Source organism: Cyprinus carpio, chromosome A19 (genome assembly GCF_018340385.1).
Source record: "Cyprinus carpio isolate SPL01 chromosome A19, ASM1834038v1, whole genome shotgun sequence".
NCBI classification, from domain to species: domain Eukaryota; kingdom Metazoa; phylum Chordata; class Actinopteri; order Cypriniformes; family Cyprinidae; genus Cyprinus; species Cyprinus carpio.
Genome location: NC_056590.1, coordinates 23,336,782 through 23,355,496, shown reverse-complemented (window position 1 = coordinate 23,355,496; position 18,715 = coordinate 23,336,782). Strand labels below are relative to the sequence as shown.

The 18,715-nt window shown below is 36.5% G+C and overlaps 1 protein-coding gene across 2 annotated transcripts; it reads right to left on the bottom strand.

The window, feature by feature from the left end:
* Window positions 1-7: 7 nt before the first annotated feature.
* Window positions 8-18,715, bottom strand: LOC109058163 (regulation of nuclear pre-mRNA domain-containing protein 1A-like). Of its 2 annotated transcripts, XM_042777114.1 has the most exons (14): window positions 18,394-18,715; window positions 14,492-14,621; window positions 12,852-12,958; window positions 12,599-12,693; window positions 12,376-12,502; window positions 11,818-11,993; window positions 9,703-9,853; window positions 5,863-6,012; window positions 5,606-5,752; window positions 4,681-4,834; window positions 4,269-4,524; window positions 1,938-2,043; window positions 870-1,004; window positions 8-746 (listed from the first exon to the last, which is right to left on the bottom strand). In XM_042777114.1, the coding sequence occupies exons 1-14, from the start codon at window positions 18,542-18,544 to the stop codon at window positions 601-603; spliced, it is 2,031 nt and encodes a 676-aa protein (XP_042633048.1). In that variant the 5' UTR covers window positions 18,545-18,715; the 3' UTR covers window positions 8-600. The 2 variants fall into 2 exon arrangements, with proteins under 2 accessions (XP_042633048.1, XP_042633047.1); XM_042777113.1 differs by lacking the exons at window positions 8-746; window positions 870-1,004; window positions 1,938-2,043; ... (3 more) ...; window positions 5,863-6,012; window positions 9,703-9,853 and adding an exon at window positions 10,819-11,483 and having other exon boundaries at window positions 18,394-18,714.

The window sequence follows — 18,715 nt, the reverse complement described above, 5'->3', positions numbered from 1 at the left end:
CCTAAGATCAACAATAAGATGAAAATAATTTTATTGTACATTACACCAGCACAGTAGTCCTATTTGCTGATCACAAAAAATAAACATATTAATAAAAAAAAGTAAATCGACAGAACAACTAATGTTATTGCATGACTATTCAAATTTAATTTCATTGCTAAAGTACCTTCTTATCTGGCTCAGTGAATTAGATTTGGCACATTTCAACAAGTTATTTTTTATATAAGAATATAACAAATTCTTCTTAAAGGGATAGTTCGCCCAAAATAAAAATTCAGGTATTTAAACTCACCTTCATGCCGTTTTGTATGACTTACTTTCTTTTACAGAACACAAAAGAAGAACAATGGGGTCCAAACAACTTTCATGAATAATAAAAAAGGCAATAAAGGGTTGGAACATCATAAAGGTCAGAAAATAATGGCAGAATTTTCATTTTTGGGTGACCATCCCTTTAAATCCAAATTAGTGAAAAAACACACAAGAACAGAGGTGTCTGAAATCCAAAAAGACCTTATTTTGAAAATTAAACTTGTGGAGTTATTATCTTTTATCCCTTTGGACCAGGGCCACTCTTTAATATAAAAGTCTCTGGGTGTTTCACTTTGTGGGGTCTTCACAGAGGCTACAGTCAGCTCTTTGGTCCGCCTGATGTTCCAGTTGAATGGTAACTGAATGGAAATTGTATGAGGTGAAACAGGTCTGGGTCATTTCTCTCAACACCTCCTGTGGCTCTACGGTATCATCTAAAGAGTGAAAAATGAACAGTTATAAACTCATGGCTAGGGTGCATATTTCAGATTTATGTTTTTGTTTTAGGTTATGCAAATAAATGCCACAAAGATTCCATATGGAGTTAAAAGTGTTACCTATAGCCACATGAGCAGAGAGCACAGCCTGGTTCATTGTCAAGGCCCAGATGTGAAGGTTGTGCACAGCTTTGACACCCTTTACTCTGAGCAGTTGTTCCCTCACCTCATTATAGTTCACACCAGCCGGCGTACCTGTGGAGGAGAAACACTAATTAAAACCGTCATGTTCCAAGAAATGTTTTAATGAGGATAAGTAATTCAGATGGCATGAAAAATGAAACAGCCTTCCATAGAATGCCTAGTGGCCAATTAAACAGCTTGTATTTATTTATAGATACTTATATTTAAGATTTAGCTTCAATTAATTTGCCAGTCACAAGTTTTGACAGACCTACTTATTCATCATTATTGCTACATTCTAAATTAAGAATAATAGTTAACTCATCAAAACCGAAATTTCACGATTGAAGTATGACAATTTTGTGCTGACCAGAAATTTAGAAATTAAACTAATCAAAACTATCTTTTACAGCAGTTCATTCAGGTCCTTGAATTTGATTGATGATGTTTCACTGTTTGTTAATTGCTCAGTTTGTTCGTGTTTGCATGTTCCTATTAGCAATGAAGATGAGTGACTCTTTTTTAAAGGTTAAATCATACATCACCTGGAGGTGGTGAGAAGAGACCGAGTGAGTGATTAATCAACCATTTGCTCAAATGATTCGTTCAAAAACACTGGTTCATTCAGAAACAAACCCAGTGACGGTCATAATATGTGAGTCACTGAATCATTCACTCAACCAGGAACAAAATCAGTGACATCATTATGAGTGATTCAGTCATTCACGTAACCGATACCCTCAAAAACAGATTAATTCAGGAACAGAACACCACTATTGCAGATCCACAGATATAACAGATTCTCTTTTAGCTTCTTATGGGACTATTTTCATTGGAAGAACTAAAACAGACAAAGTATGTCTAAGTTTAGTCAATGTTATGTCTGTAAACTTGTGACGTAAACATATTTATAATCTTTTTTAAAGTCACCACTCTTTACCTAAATTACAGCTCTATGATTTCTGAAGCATAACTGAAACAGCAAAAAACACAAGACATTTTTACCTTCCATTAAGACAATAATAATGTCCCTCATGATGGTGACTGTGGTTCCCAGGACAAACAGAGAAAACAGAAAGGTGCAGATGGGATCTGCAATTTTATATTCGGGCTATAAAAAGAAAATAATTCAGTTCTTCATTAGTATTATGCCATCAAAATTGGATCTATACTGATCATTATCTACCACACTATTACATTAAAATGCATTCAGACAACACTAGTATTCACTCATAACTGCCTGTTTTCTGCTCTTTTTCTATATAACAAACAGCTACTGGTTAAGCCGATGTTACTTTTACATTAAATACTGCTGGTTCATCAGTTAGGACTCATCAGACCTAAGAATTTAAAGTTGACATGTGTATTGTTTTGTAAATTTATTCAAGTCATACTCCACATTCCATACCAGATGGGGGCAGTATGCCTCAATAAAGTGAATTGGTCTACTCTAGAGTAACAAACGAGAAACGGCATAGTCTCCAGGGGGCAAGGAAGTCGACCGGAAGTTGAAGTCGGCCGCGTGCCGCCATCTTGTAGCAGAACTTCACTTGCGTTAGCATCCCATTGACTCCCATTCATTTTGGCGTCACTTTGACAGCGAATAACTTTGCATCTGAGGCGTTTATAAAGACTCCATTTGTCCATTATTTATTTCTAAAGATACACGTCAATGTATAAAGGGCTCCATTACCTTCTATGTTACATTAGAAACAGTTTTTGTAAAAATAGGCTAACGATTGCGTCATAACCACTCGACTCTCTGTCGCACAGTAGAGAATTTACCGTACAGACAGGAGGAGAAGCTCGCAGGCAATCGGGGGGAGACGTCAAGAGATATGGCGTACTGGCGTTACATTTTAAAAATACTATACAAAATAATTAATCAGAATACTTACTCCTGCTCACTCACGCCAAAGAACTCCCCGCTCAAGATCGCCGTGTCTGCAAGATTAACGATGGCAGTTTGCACTCACAGCTACTAGAAGTTTTACATCTGTCAGACAGGTTGCTGACGTCATCAAGCTTAGTTTGAGTCTGCGCGTCAGAAACGGAAGTGCTAAAAATCGCTAAAAACGGGCTTCACTTGTCTCAATTGAGTTCCAATGGGGTCGCTGTGTCCATTTCTTTTACTGTCTATGATAGTCTCTATGCTCCGCCCCTACCTTCACAACAACCCTAGAGCCATAGCCGAAGCCTAAAGGACGTTTTGCCTCCAGAGGAACGTTGGGTGATGTCAAGTGATTTTGAAACATGACATCTTCAAGCTACTCCCCTTCACCTTTACCAGTGAATATGTTTCATATTCGTTTTGTTCATATTACATTTTGAGTTGTATATACACATTATTTGAATTAAATTAATTTGACAGACAGCATTCTGTCAACATCATTGGTCAACATCAGACAGCTGATGTTGACCAAGCTAGCGCCAACCAACGTAACCAGAGCTGCCAACTCTCAAGCATTCACCGTGAGACACACGCAATTGACTCTTTTCACACGCTTTCAAAAACTTGACCGCTCTGAATATAGTGAATGAGTGCGCGCGTGGCCGGGGCGCTATCTCTCTCTCTCTCTCTCTCTCTCTCGGGTTCATTACATTATCATCGAAGACATTTCAAGCTTCTTAGGTAATGTTACATTTTAGCATCAGCTTGGTAGAGACGGGCTTTGGTAGATAACAGGTGAAAACCGGATCGGATCTGTGGGTAAGTTATAGCTAGCTTACTATCAAACGCAGCTACGGTTAAGCCATCCCTAACATTAGCACGTTTATCGAACAGCCTTCGATACATTTCTATGTTTATAACTTCCCGAAAAAAAAACAAAAACAAACTTCTAGCGAAATACTAACAGCATCTTACTTACCAATCCAAAAGAAATGTTGCAAGTTTCGGAGTCGAAGCTCATTTCTTTCAAGTCCATCAGTTGTCTCCAGCGATGGAAAGCAGTGCCGATGTTTACTCTGTTTCGGCTCTTATTTTTCTTATCGGATTTGATTTGTGATTCCGAGCGCGGTTGGTTGCTTGACATCAGCTTCAAGTACGCCCACAAGCCGTGCGAGTTATTCGTGTATTGCAGGTTGGCTGGTGGTTATGTTGCCCGCATACCGCCTCCCATGGCCGAAAACTGGTATACGACACCTGTCGGGCCGTGGCTAGTAATGCTAATGCTAATTAAGGTTGATATCTCTGCAGCACTATAACTTGACATTTTTTTAATGACATCATCTCCCTTATTTCTTCTCATTCTTTTGATGCGTGTAGGTCATTTTTTGGATATTTTTACCTCAATTTTTACACATGGCACCTTTAAACTGCTAATAATATCTTACCTTAAAAAAGATGATGAGGGCACTGACAAGCACACTGACACTCTGTAGAAGGTCTCCAATCACATGGACAAATGCTGCCCTGACGCTAGCATTAGCTTGTTGTCTTTTACCAGATCCATGCTTCTCGACATCATAATGATTAGCGTTAGATTTGCTGTGGCCGTTTTTCTTCCCATTGTCATGACTGTGGCTGTGGCCACCGCTCAGACCGCCGTGACTATGGCCATGACCTGACTGATGCAGAGTGAAGGCCATTCTGCACAGAGAACAGCAGACAGAAGGTCACTTTTCACAGCAAATAACGATTTTGTTAAAATGCCATAGATTAGTAAGTTATTATATTAGGGCTATTAATAGGGTGCAGATATACTCCGAAATAGAACTGCATCGCTCAGTGAGGTTTTTGTCTTACATAATGTTGGCCAGTACAGCACAGCCAGAGGTAATGAGCATGACTGTGCCCTCAATAGTGAAGTCATCTTGAATGAGCCGGTCCACTGCCAGATACACCAGCACACCAGTCACCAGCCAAATGGTGAAGACAGATAGCAGAGCACCCAAGATTTCTGAAAATACCCAATAGTATATAAGTAGATGAAATTACAACTGTACTTTGTATAGTTTACTAGCATACATCAAAGTATGAATACAAATTTGGGGTAAGATTTTTTAATGTTAAATGCATGAGGTCTCTTATGCTCACCAAGGCTGCATTTATTTGATCAAAAAAAAAAAAAAAAAAAAATTAAATTAAAATAAATTGTAGTATGGTGTAATATTATTAAAATTTTAAATATTTTATATTTTCATATTTATTAAAAAGTAATTTATTCCTGTGATGACAAAGTTGAATTTTCAACAGCCATTACTCCAGTCTTCAGTGTCACATGATCCTTCAGGAATTATTCTAATAGGCTGTTTCGGTGCTTAAAGTGATAGTTCACCTTCAGTTGCTAGTCCCCACTGACTTCCATAGTATGAAAAAAAAACTGTGCAAGTCAATGGGGACCAACGACTTAAGATGAACTATCCCTTTAAGTAGCATTTCTTATTATTAACAATATAACAAACAGCTGTGATACATAATATTTTTGTGTAAACATTATCTGCTCAGGATTCTTTAATGAAAAAAGTTTAATCAACATAATTTATTTGAAACAGAAATATTTTGTAACATATTTAATGTCTTTACTGTCACTTTTGATCAATTTAATGCTGAATAAAAACATTACTTTAAAAAAAATTGTGTACTATTTAAAAAAAAAAAATGTGGCAGCCATCCAGGAGTTTTGAGCCACATGACAACAATTTACTGTTCTACAAATCCAGTGATTCACCTGCTCGATGCCAGCCATAATTGAGAGTGCGTGTAGCAGGCCTGGATGACAGCCACAGTGAGCACAAACTGATGATGAAGCTGGTGAGGTCCACAAGCAGGTGTGCGGCATCTGTCATCACTGCCAGACTCCCAGCAAAATACCCACCTGTACACAGACCAGACAGCAGCGCATATTCACCAGCAATCCTTTATGTGTGCAAAAACAAGTATGGCAGCCAGCCAATTTGCAGCCAATCATCAGTAAGGGTCACACACCTAAGATCTCGCCCACCATGAAGACCAGACACACTACTGAAACAATGTATAGGCGTTTCTTGGCAAGCTTTTTTTCACGCTCTCGGTCCTCCAGGGCACGGCTGTTATCATGACAGTGTTTACTATCCCTCATCTCAACTGAGGACATACTGAAACAGAAGGAACAGTCATAAACAGAAGTAAATAAAGATCTCTTATTTGTTTTGAATGACAAACAGCAGATTTGTAGAAAAGTATTTAAATAAATAGGATGCTTTACAAAGAGCTATCTCTCAAAAGGTAGCCTTTTGTTTTAGTCGAGTTATAGGTGAAATAGACTTAATCTCTGTTTTCATGAGTTGCTTTCTTATGTTGAACATAAAAGAAGATATTTTGAAGATTGCTGGTAATCAAACAGTTGGTGGTTGCCCCTGACTTCCATAGTAATTTTTTTTTCCTACTATGGAAGTCAATGGTAACCACCAACTGTTTGATTACCAGTAATCTTCAAAATAACTTCTTTTACGTTCATCTTAAGAAAGCAACTCATACAGGTTTGGAACGACATGAGGGTAAATTGGTGATGTATGAATTTTAGTTTTTGGGTATGAAGGGAAATATTTGGTGGGATGTTTTCCAAATGATTCAATTAGAAAACAGCGGTCCGAACGAACAGAACCGATTCGCAAATCGATTCAGACCGTTTCTCGCTTGGATTTTGGGGCGCAGTGCAAAGTTTGCACTCCACTGAGACACTTATGACTTTGCGTAATTTCACTCATTATTGTTACATTAAAGAAAGGGAAAAAAGTAGCCTAACAAAAAAAAAAAGTTCATTGTGCCCTTATGTGTATAGTCTAGCCTATAAAACACTCAAAATCTAATTCAAGTAAAATAAATCAATAAAATAACTCAACATTTCGTTAAAATAACAATTTGCAATACAAATAAATTAAGAAAAAAGAAAAGAAAATGAAAACAACATTAAACACTAAAATAAAGAAAACAGTCCATTTACCTTTCCGAGGTGATGGTGTACATTTTTGCGCCGTTGTCCGAGACCAAATGGACCTTTTCCGGATCAATTTTGAGCATGATTTTAGTTTTCCTTTACTTCACTGACTTATCAAACGTTTAAAAAATGAGTTATTCCTATATGAAATGCTAAAATAGCGAAGATATATAATAACAAGGGCGTTAAATTCGTCCTGTCACTGTTCCGGCAGCATCTCCAGGATATGAAGTGATGATATGAGGCTCAGCGCAAAAGCGCTGTTATTTGAAGCCTTGTGACTGCGAACCGTGTGCAAACAGTTTCTGATCAAACTATGATGTGTTTTTCTTATACAAACCACGACAATAGCATCCTTTAGGATCATTCAATCTGGAGACACAGTGGAAGACAATAACTCGACCATTTACATGAATAAAGTGACGCTGTTTATTTGTGCATAATGAACTCACTAAAATTCTCCATGCTGCTGTGGTAAATTTTAAAATTGTTATTTGTAACTGTAAGATGTTATTATTTTAAAAGAATACATAAATCAAATATTATAATTTTAACCCGTGTTGTATAAATGCAGGAGGTATAAGTCTTAATATTTGGTTCTCAGAAAAAAAGCGGATTTATCTGAAGCCTTGTGACTGTGAACCGTGCGCAAACGTTCAGGCTGCTTGCAAGTTGCTCCAGACTGCGATGATTGACACTGAAAGCAGTGGCAGTCCTAGACCACAGTAACTGGGGGGGGCCAGGCAGGGGCCACTTGCGCTTTTAGAATCCATCTTAACCTCCTTTCAGTATTATTCATTCAGTCATTTTTCACAATGTCATGTATCACTGCAATCTCTAGAAGAATTGTCTCGTCATGTGACACACAGCAGCCACTTTAGCACTGTATAACTGTTTTATTCATTTTTTCCTTTTTATTAGAAATATTCCCAAACGTGTTAACTATATATCATGAAATATCTAGATTCTAAAATGTGTAAGCAGCCTAAATGCATTTTGCACCGATTATGTTAGCTGATCTATAATGGTTGATCACCCCCATTACTGAAAGAGCCCAAGAGAGACCATTAGTTATCACATCCTTGAAAAGCTCTAACACATTCAGTAAGTTGATTAGGTTTAAATGTTTGACTAATTTAATCACTTTAATGGTAGGCTACATTGGATTTTCCAAACAAGCCACAAAAAGACTATTGAAATTATTATAATAATTTGATAACAGTCCCGAAGGATACTGATGGAAATTTCACATCATATGGCAATAAATAAATAAAATATGTCCAGATGATCCTCTTTCAACAGCATAGTGAGAATGTGGACTACATTAAATACATGCACCTTTTCACTTTTATTACACTCATAGAATATAAACAAGTAAACGGATGATTTTATTCTTTGCCTTCTGCTTTATTTGGCTCAGACCAAGACATTACTTACAAAGGCTGATGTTAAAATGTACACTTGCAACTAAATAAGTTAAAAGTTGTGGTTTCACAGGCAATGAGCGGCCCCTTTAGCTCCTACAAAGGAAATGGTTGTATAGTAGTTTAATTCTTTTCATCACAGATGACCAATGAGGGAGAGACCATACAGTAAAATGCACATAAACACTAATGCTTCAACAAACCCATAGGGACAATGAACAATTGAATCATCATTACCAAAGCACTGTTTCTAGATAAAAAAGGGGACAATATGACAGATAACATATTTGAATTTGTTTGATCAATGGTGCGAACGACCGCTGTGACCTTTTGAGGGATCTGAAATTGTGTTTCAGATAGGTTTACTTCTGGGTCATGATTCCGTGATAACAATAAAATAAACCTAAAGAGATTAAAATCTGAATATTATAAGGTATACACTACTATTGGAGCGATGCATGCTGGTAAGCACAAACCCAAAAGGGAAAATATCTCTTTGCTCACTGCAAAGCTCTCATAACTACATTAACTATAGCACATGTAACCTTCAGTTTCCAAACGGGGTTCCTTGATATGACTGGCGCACTAAAATACCGCAGCTGATTATAAGCTGCTGCACCGAAATGAATATTCACTGCAAAAATACAAAAATAACAAGTAGTAGTATCAAATGAGTAGGAGAGGAGCTGGAGAGAAACTTACAGACTGAAGAACAGATGGGTATTATCAAACCAAACTGCTATATAATGTCTGTTTGTAAAGTAATTTACCACTGCAGATGTTTGTTTGTTGAGCAGGACGTCTACTTACTTTTGGTGTCTTTCTTTATGGAAGCTTCCAAAACAAAGCAATAAAAAAGGAAAAAAATCAGAAGTTCTTCTACGGACTCATCTTGTTTTTCAAGAACAACTATCATCTATCATTTAAATGTCCGCATTGATTCCAATGCACTTGAATGTGGGTAATCATAAGTTCTCTTTTTTAACTGGCCGAGATGTCTAAATGGCCTTAAAATGTCTTCATTTTGGCTTCATTTTCCTATTGATGTGCTCTATACAGTCCTCACAGTGCCCTATTTGCATTGCTTTGACCGTTCTCTGTAGTTCCCCCCCTGGTCGATTATGTACAATGCCTGCACGATGAGAGCAAGACAATAAGAAAAGAAAGCCAAATCCCCAACATTTTAGGCAATTTAGGAATCCCAGCCAGGAAGTGTCCAGGATGGTCACCCTACTTGAACAATACTTTTTCCATTACAATGGGGAATTCAAGTGATGGTGCTCATCAGTGAAACACTCAGGCAGCCATGGACTGCATATTGGACACATCCACTAACAGTTTAGTGGCTAGGTGATGTCAACTCTTAGAAAATAAAAAAGAAAGCCAGAGGACCAGGAGAGAGGTGATGGGGTGAGAGTCCAGCTCAATCAGAGGGGCTATAAAGATCGCCGGAGGAGGGCAGGCGAACGTGGCCACCTGTAACATTAGGGAGCCTAGAGAGGTCTGGGAGACTGCTGAGACGAGATCGCAGCTCCTTCCGTACCTGGGACACCCGGGCCAATTTGCGCTTGTATTCCTAAAATAAAAACATGCAAACAACCTAGTTAGTGCAAAAATATAACTGACAGTATAATAGTATAATAAAAATGTACAATGGAAAAAATATAGAATTAAACATTTAATTAAATTTTAATTATAATATGTAAAATAACTGAAACACTATTTTCTTGTAAATGTACTCTAATAATCTTTCTTTTATTTACAACTTTGGAAAAAAAACCCCCCCGAAATTTACATTTTCATATTATGTTTTTTTTTCTGATGTTGCAGAAATCCTTCATTTATATTTTTATATATATATTTTTTTTATGAAAATGTTTTTCTATATTAAAGATAAAGCTCTTTAAGTGCAACAAGTCTAACTGTTTTTGGAATTTATTACATTTAATGAACTTTAATTTAGTTCAGATACGCAAAGTGTGTTATTACATCACTTTGTTTCAGTTCTCTTTACAATGAGTACAGATGCATTAAAACAATATTGTCTGCTGTTATTTAAAGCATTTTAAACATTTATATATGTACAACAGAATAGAGAACATTGAGAAGTTTCTAGAGTTATTACATTTTGTATGATATATATTACTTGGATATGGATATATTTCAGTATTAGTGAACCTCTGTGATTGTGCCAAAGGCTTAAGCTCTTGACATTTGTGTTCCCTAACAACTACTTTTACGCTACTAATGTTTAATTTACATCAGTAAAAAAGTTTAGGATTGCTATTCTGTTCCATCATGTAAAATTAAGTACATGAAAGTTCTAAAAGTTACTTTTTAAATCCTTTCAACATTCCTCCACGTTTAATTAATTAAACAATAGAATGTTTACTATTGTAAAGAATTAGATAGGCATCTCAGTACTAGAGTTTTAAATCATAATTTTAATTTTTTACAAAAATATTTTTTTAATATATTATATGTGTGTGTGATATGAGATGTTTTGTGTGCATATGTTATAAATAAGACTAATTTAATTACAAAAATTTACATTTTGTACCTTTGTAAATGATTAATGTTTGTTCTACTACAATGTAAAGTAAACTATAAACAGCACAGATTTTAAATGGAAATGAAATATGGACTACACTGATGCAATGACAGGATAACTATAACTTTTTTCCAGCCTTTAAGAGTACAATCAGACTTTGAGTTCAGCTGTAAACAAAACTATATATAACCAATACTTTCACATTTTTAGTTCTAGATGATGAACTGTGTATAAAAGGTGTAATTTAAATTCTCTCTCTATATATATAATACAATTCTATAAATTAACCAACACATTTGGCATTATGAAACAATAATGAACAATCTTTTACAAGCATTAGGTAATCAGCATTTGTAAACACGCTATTGTTCAGTAGTTTATACATTTTGAACTTGCATTGTTAATATTAACCAAAAATACTAAATGGTGCAAAGGTGTTCATTGTTTAAATCATGTTAACTACAGTGTTACAGAATAGCCACAGCCAGTTTTTTTAAGTTATGTCACTCAATAAGGATGTATTTGTGAAAGCTAGTGCCATAAGCAAAAAAGATGCACACTCAAGAGATTGATGTTTTTTCTTTTATTTTTATTTATTCTGAAAAGGCGACATCAGGTGGAACACAGGAACCTGCTCACTACCTGTTGGCAAAGGCTGGAAAATGAAGCAGTTAATGTCCATAAAACTTTTACGAGAACTTAGTGTTTATACTTACCAGACCAGTTGTGCAAGTCTCATGCATAGGAATTAAAAGATAAGAGATATCTAGGGCTGCATTTGCGAAAAATGACTTGATACTGGAGTTTCACTGCCCTCTATGTGCAGAACAAACCCAAATATGAAGCAACCACATGCAGCTATGATCACAGTAATAACATGAACATAAATATAAAGAGAAAGAATAGAAGGAAGAAACTGACACGTAGAGACAGCAACTAAGGATAAAGAAGAAAAGGAAAGAAAATGTGAAGTCAGTAAGTTTACCCACTTCTAGTTTCTGCTCGTTCTGGGCCAAGCCGTCTCTCTGACTCTGCAAAAAGACGGCAAGCGTGCGTGTGAGCTGCCGCCGGTCATCAATCTCTGCCGCCAGCCGTCCGCTGTAGTCAGCTAGAAGCATGCAGGCCTCTTCCACCAACCGAGAAAGACGCTCCCCTGACTCTTTATCTGAAAAAACACAATCAGGACAGACTTAGACCGTCAGAATGGTCAACTACATGTGATTTTTAAGCTTTCTATATATTACTGTAGAGATGATGTATTTTTGTAGGCCAAAACCCGAAAACAAGTTAGCATTTTTTTTTCTTGAGGGAACCAGGGTCATGCTAACTTTTGGGTTAACTTTTCGCCTGTGAGTAAATAATGAAAGAATTTTAATTTTTTGGTGAACTTTTTTTGGGTGAACTTTAATATCAGATGAGTTTCAGTCTATAAGATCTTTAAGCCTATATAAATTAAATCACTGCTTATCAATTACCATTCAATACATATCAATTACATTTTTAATTAATTCGGTTGCATTTACTTAGTTACTTACTGGCATTCTCACCTGTAACTTTGTGCAATAGGGAGGTGTCCTGCACCTCTGGGGGTAGAGTAGAGATCCTCTGGCGGAGAGCTGCGTCACTGGAGGCTGCGTTCTCAAGCTCCTGTAGTGCTCGGATCAGATCTGCTGTCTGAGACACACAAAACATGTCATGACATGGAAGAATAAACTGACTTGAGTTCAGTTTATAGGTAAATATGCATTACGTAAGGTCGTTCGTTCATACCTGTGGAGGTTCAGCAGGGGAGCTTTGGGAGGCAAAGTCATCATCATTCACCTTAATCTCTTCATAAGGCCTTTTCTTGGCCTTCTTTTCTACCTCTGTAAGGTACATGTCATACATTAACAAAGGCATTCTCTCTTTTAACAATGACTTTACATCACACTTATCAAAACAAACTACTGAGTCTCTCTGAGCGACTATCACTGCGGTTGCAATAACCTGTGGAATCAGTATGACCTTGTGGAGGTTTACTTACGCAGGACATCAGAGAGTTTGTCCAGTATGTCATTCTCATAGACGGCTCTTTCCTGCCAGATGGATAAAACTCTACCTAACTGTTTCTTACAGCTCTCGTCTCCTTCACTGAACAGGGTAGACAAAACATGGTAAGTATAATTTTAGCACAGGAAGAATCATAGCAACAACTACAAGATGCAAATATTCAAATTAAGACCCAATTATATTTGCCTAAGAAAAATTCATATTTGAAGTATTCAATAGACAGAAACTCCTTGAAGGTCTGTTTGTGTTTAACAACATGCAATGTTATGTTGTTTTTTTATTTGTGAGGTGAGTGTAATGTTTGGTTATATTATGTTTTTTTTTTTTTATTTGATTTAAATAATAAAATTTGTATTTGGCTTAATTATGTAAAAAATCTCTTAAAAAGAGTTAACTGAATAAAAAAAGTTTTCTCACAGGGTTAAAACCAGCACAATCTAATAAAACATACTTCAGGGATAAAGGGTTTTGACAGAGAGAACACGTTGGAGGAAATTATCCTAGTATTAAAAACTTGTGTATCACAAATGACAGAGAAAACAATCCAATTCTTCTCCAATAATGGACTTTTTGAAGGAAAACAATCAATGCAACTTCAAACTCTTAGGACTTCATTGGTGGTCAAGGGGTTGAAGGTCCAAATTGAAGTTTCTGTGATTTTTTTTAGGGTCTATATGATAAATGCATATAATTTTTGTTTTATAGTGCTAAACGATCTGTCATTTTTTTTAAAACCACCCAAAAAAATCCATATAGGTGCAGTAAATTTTCAAATTCTGGCTCTATACTATTCCCAGCCATAGATTTTATTCTGGAAGTGAACTACTCCTTTATTATTATTTTATGGAAATGATGATTTATTTATTGTTTCTTGTTTCTTTTGTTTCATTTATTGATTTATATTGATTTTGATTTGTATGTTAATGTTTGATTTCATTTTGTAGATTTGCGTTGTAAAAATGTAACTCCATTACTATTCCATTACTCCTTTAATACATGTCTAAATTAATAATATAAGAAGAAAATTTGATATCCCACATTTCTGCCACAATACCATCATGCAGTTAGTAAATCCAAGGTAAATTATAGCGATCTGTAGATTGAAAAGCCTTTGACTGTACTGTTGCACACAGTGTTTCTCCTGTTTTTCAGCACTGTTTCATTCAGCTTTAAACTTGTTTAAATCACAGAGTCAGTGTTGTTCGCTGAATTGAAGCGTCTCACACAGGATCTCACAGCTCTGTTTATCTGCTCTAGTAAGCTTGCACTGCACTGCCGTTTGAACTCTGAGCAGAGCGGATAAATGGTCTGTGTGGCACACTTCAAATGAGTCGCACTGTTTTGTTTCCGCTTTTGGTGCATAAACATTATATCAAACAATTATCGTACTCTTACTATCGTTTTATCGAGGAAAATTATTCCTTGATAATTATCATTATCGTGTTATTGATATACTTATATACTTAATATTCAACCATTAAAAGGGGAAAAATTACTTATTTCACAATAACACAGCCTTTATACAATCCATAATACAACGTACTAAACCCACTAAATAAAAAAAATATAACAATTAGAATTTAAATGGGAGCTAAACAGACTGGTCTAACTCACCTGGAGACATGTTTGAAAGCATCAACAATGACTGGGGAAAAATCTTGTGTGAACTCTGGTCCTTTCCTCTTGCTATTCTGTATGACATCATTTGCAAGATACAGGAAAGTCAGCTTACGGGACACTTGGGCTGCACAGAGAGAAAGAGAAGAAAACAATTCTTTATTTAATAGGCTGTCTGTTTGGGGAGGAATGATTCTTTAAATATTTGTGATCTGAAAGAAAAGGCATGAGCTGTTTAATTAAACCAATTAAATCATTTATACCAGGGGTTGGCAACCTACAGTGGCACGCAGAGGGATGATCGCTGGCACACGAGCAATAAGGAAAACTGCATACTGACGTACATTTTGAGGTAATAACGTCTCAAGTGTGAAAATTAACTTGCGCTAGTCTACGGATGCGCACACGACCGCTGCACATACTGGCGCTTCAGATCAAAGCTTCAGTGGTCTAACAGCACTCATCAATGTCAAAATGACTGAGATGGCCAATCAAATCAAAGTAGTCGGGGTTTACTGTTGACAGAAGCAGAGCACGAGGCATCAGTTTGACATAAAAGAGAGCGAGGTAAGATGAAGCTGTAAATCATTTAATATTAGTCCACTTTTAACAATACATTTTACGACAGAAATGTTAAATGACTGACAGCTATATCCAGTTACGCAAACTACTCGAATTTTTTTTTTTCTCAAATATGGCCAGTTTGAGAGAGAGAGAGAGAGAGAGAGAGAGAGAGAGAGAGAGAGAGAGAGAGAGAGAGAGAGAGAGAGAGAGAGAGAGAGAGAGAGAGAGAGAGAGAGAGAGAGAGGGGAGAGAGAGAGAGAGATAGAGAGAGAGAGAGAGAGAGAGAGAGCGAGAGAGAGAGAGAGAGCGAGCGAGAGAGAGGTGTATATTGTCTGTGTCTCTCTCTACACATAATGAAGCTGAGTTTAGTTAGGCCTACTTTAAAACAGCGTTTTTACCCCCTCGTTGCTGAGAAATATAATGTAGAAATTTAGTATTGATTAATAAAAGTCGCGTGGCAGCGCTGACAAGAAGTTTATGAATGTTACTTTTTGCACAGCGCAATCTCAGATCTCTGCAAGTGGTGTGTGTGTGCGCACTCACATCAATTAAAGCAGCACATTAATATAGAACGGTGATCAAACTGAACGGTTTGGCCTTGTCACACACACGCATACAGTGGCCTTCAGTACGGTCACACTGTACATAAGTAAGAAACTTTTGAAAAATTTAAAACAACTTTTTAGGAAAATTGCATGAAAATCAAATAGGCCTATTGTTTTCTATCGTACCATTTAAAAATGTGTATGTAATGTATAAATACAAAATGCATTAAAAAGCTCAGAATGCATTTAAAAAAAAAGGGGATAACCAGAAAAATTAAAAATGGCACGTCATGCAGATAAGGTTGCCGATCCCTGATTTATACCATTGGTTTTGAATGTTGAGAGGGGGAAAAATATATTTGAGGCAACTAAATAGCAATTAAAATATGTACTAGCAACAAAAACACTGTCGCTAGGGTGTCAATACAGGCCAGCCATGCTCGGCATGTAGGTTTTCGAGCGAGAAATGATTGTTGTGGATTCCTTTTGAACACAAAAACCTGCTCTGAAAACTACACCTTCACTATTGAGACACTGAGATCTCAGGAGAGATGATCTAAAGATAGCTCTGTTTTTTTAGTATCACCACCCAATCAATGAACCCATTATACAATCCCATCTCCAAGCAGAAATGAAGGCCATGTAATAACTTGAACACTCAAAAAAAAAAAAAAAAAAAAAAAAAAATCTAATTCATAAACACAATGCTGAATTCAAACAAGGTCTGCACTTGATCATGTTATTCTGAAGCTGTAATATTATCCCATTAGCCCATCACAGGGAGATGCCATGAAATCCTATGAATTAATCTTTGCACTGCTATCCCATACAGAAATCCAAAGCCCTCATTGTGGTCCTAAACCCTGACTAGGTCTAAATAAAACTGCTGAGAAACTCTTAAGAAAACAATGATAATTTATTTCCATATAGAAAAATGGCAAGTTAAAGGGCAGATTAAAAAGCACTTCTCCATCGACAACAAACTACACAGAGGCTTAATAACTTGTATTCATTTCTGTCAATCAAGTATTGCATCTTCTCTGACTGACGTCAACTGTAAACAGCATTGCCATGTAATCACAGGGCAACAAATCAAACACGTCAATTACTAGAGTAATCCGTTTTCCAAACACAAAATTAATCATTATACTGTACATTCAGATTAACGTGCACCTTAAGACAAGTAAGATTAATGTACACCTTAACCTGATGTTCGCATGCACTCGGTTGGAGATAAATACAACAGGGCTGATCACAGAATCTAGACTCCTACAGCACTGTGTGTCATTATCACAAAGGTGCAACATTATAATAAGCCTTATAGTGGAACCAGTGGTTATGCAGGATCAGACTAGAAGTGAATGTTTATCATGTCTGTGAGAAGATAAAGAGGACTGTGCTAACCTGTGATAATAGCAAACGGAAAGCCTTAAAAATTGTTCCTACGCAATTTCTGGTAATTATCTCTATACAAAAATCTGTGGCACCATAAAATTTTAAACAGGAAATTACCAAGCAATCAAACCTAAAGCCACTGTGAAATTGGATTCTAACTGGTACTTAGTGATGCATCAAAATGAATTTCTTAAAAAAATTTAAAACAAAGTTTAATTAAATGTAGGTAATTGGGTAACTCAGGTGTACTATTCAGGATGCAGTGTTGTCAAGTGATAAACCAGTCTTAATAAAGTTCTTCAGCAATGAGCCAAACAAACTGCACATATTGCTACTCCAGCATAATTTTGTCACATTAAAATTTGTCCATGTTATCCATGTGTGCATGAAATACAGTAGGCCTAGATAGTGGCATACGTAAAACACCTTATCAGAGAAGCGCTAATTAAACAACTGTTTCAGTCAATGATTTTGGCCACCCAAAACTATAAAACTTTTTATTTTTGTTTTGCCGTTTCAATTGAATATTTCAGTCCATCACTACTACAGCAATAGCACTGACAAAATCTGCAGTTATGGAACTAATAAAGTTTTTATAGCCATCAGACTGGGTGTTCAAGCAAAGCAAGTGTGTGTTTGGGAAAAACAGTACTTGCCATTCAAAGAGTGGGATCTAGTTGATCCTAAACCACTTTTTTTATATATATATATATATCACACCCTGTGTTAGATCAGACAGGTCTGTTCTCATCCCAACATAGACCACATGTGCCATGCTGAAAAGTGAAGGGGCCTGGCTATATGTACAATCATTGTGTCTTGCCATTTTTACTGGAAATTTTACTTGACCAAACAATAAATAAAATAAAAACACTGGGCTATGGCCTAAAGCCCCCCAAAAATATGGAATAAAACTGAATCTAGTAAGGAAACAGATGAGTAGATGCTTCAAAATGGCTGCCAGGGTCAGTGGAAAATAGATCATAACATATCTAATGTAGATATTATATTCAATATTTCTTCTGGGATTCAACAAAATCTTATATGCAGTAACGTTAGTGAAACTTTAGTCTGAGTTGCACATAGCGCTGACTTAACACATGTTGCGGAGTGTCTCAACATCTGCAATTTTCATACAGACTGTTATTGTGTTATTGTAAAACCAGTCAAGAATTGAGGGTTTGTCTCAATAATAGCCTGCAGTAAGTAAGCAGCAGAATGTGTAAATGAATCAAAACATGCAGATTAGCTAAGCGGTTAGCTTGCGAGGGAGCCTATGATTAGTTTGTTTGCTACATGTGCTGTTTAATTTCATTTCAAAACGACAAAAACCTAACATAACCTCGCATTGCAAAGCTATTCTAGGTGTTTGCGGTAAAATGTACCTCTCCTTACCTTTCTTCAGCTCGTTATACCAGACTTTGACGATGGTTTTGGAGTGTTTTCTGTGGTGGATGAGCCACAGTGAAAGGGTCTGCACGCTCTGCTGGGAGTTACTCAGTTCTGATAATTTCTTCTCCAAAGCAGGCTCCGAGAACACGGACATTTTCAATTATAAGCAAGAATTGGGTAGAAAAGGCTCCTTGCCTAAACCAAGCACCCGAAGGTCGAGGATATTAACGCTGGTAACTCCTCAAGCTAGCTACACATTCCCTGGTTTACCACACACTGCCATAAAGTTGGCTTGACGTTGAACGTGCGATATTCGCAAATTTAG

Excerpts from the sequence above, each read along its gene's own strand:
- LOC109058163 (XM_042777114.1), bottom strand. The coding sequence starts at position 18,544 with ATGTCCGTGTTCTCGGAGCCTGCTTTGGAGAAGAAATTATCAGAACTG. Across the intron at positions 2,044-4,268 it reads CCCTCATCATCTTTTTTAAG|CCCGAATATAAAATTGCAGA; the intron begins GTAAGATATTAT and ends TTCTTTTTATAG. Across the intron at positions 747-869 it reads CTCTGCTCATGTGGCTATAG|ATGATACCGTAGAGCCACAG; the intron begins GTAACACTTTTA and ends TTCACTCTTTAG.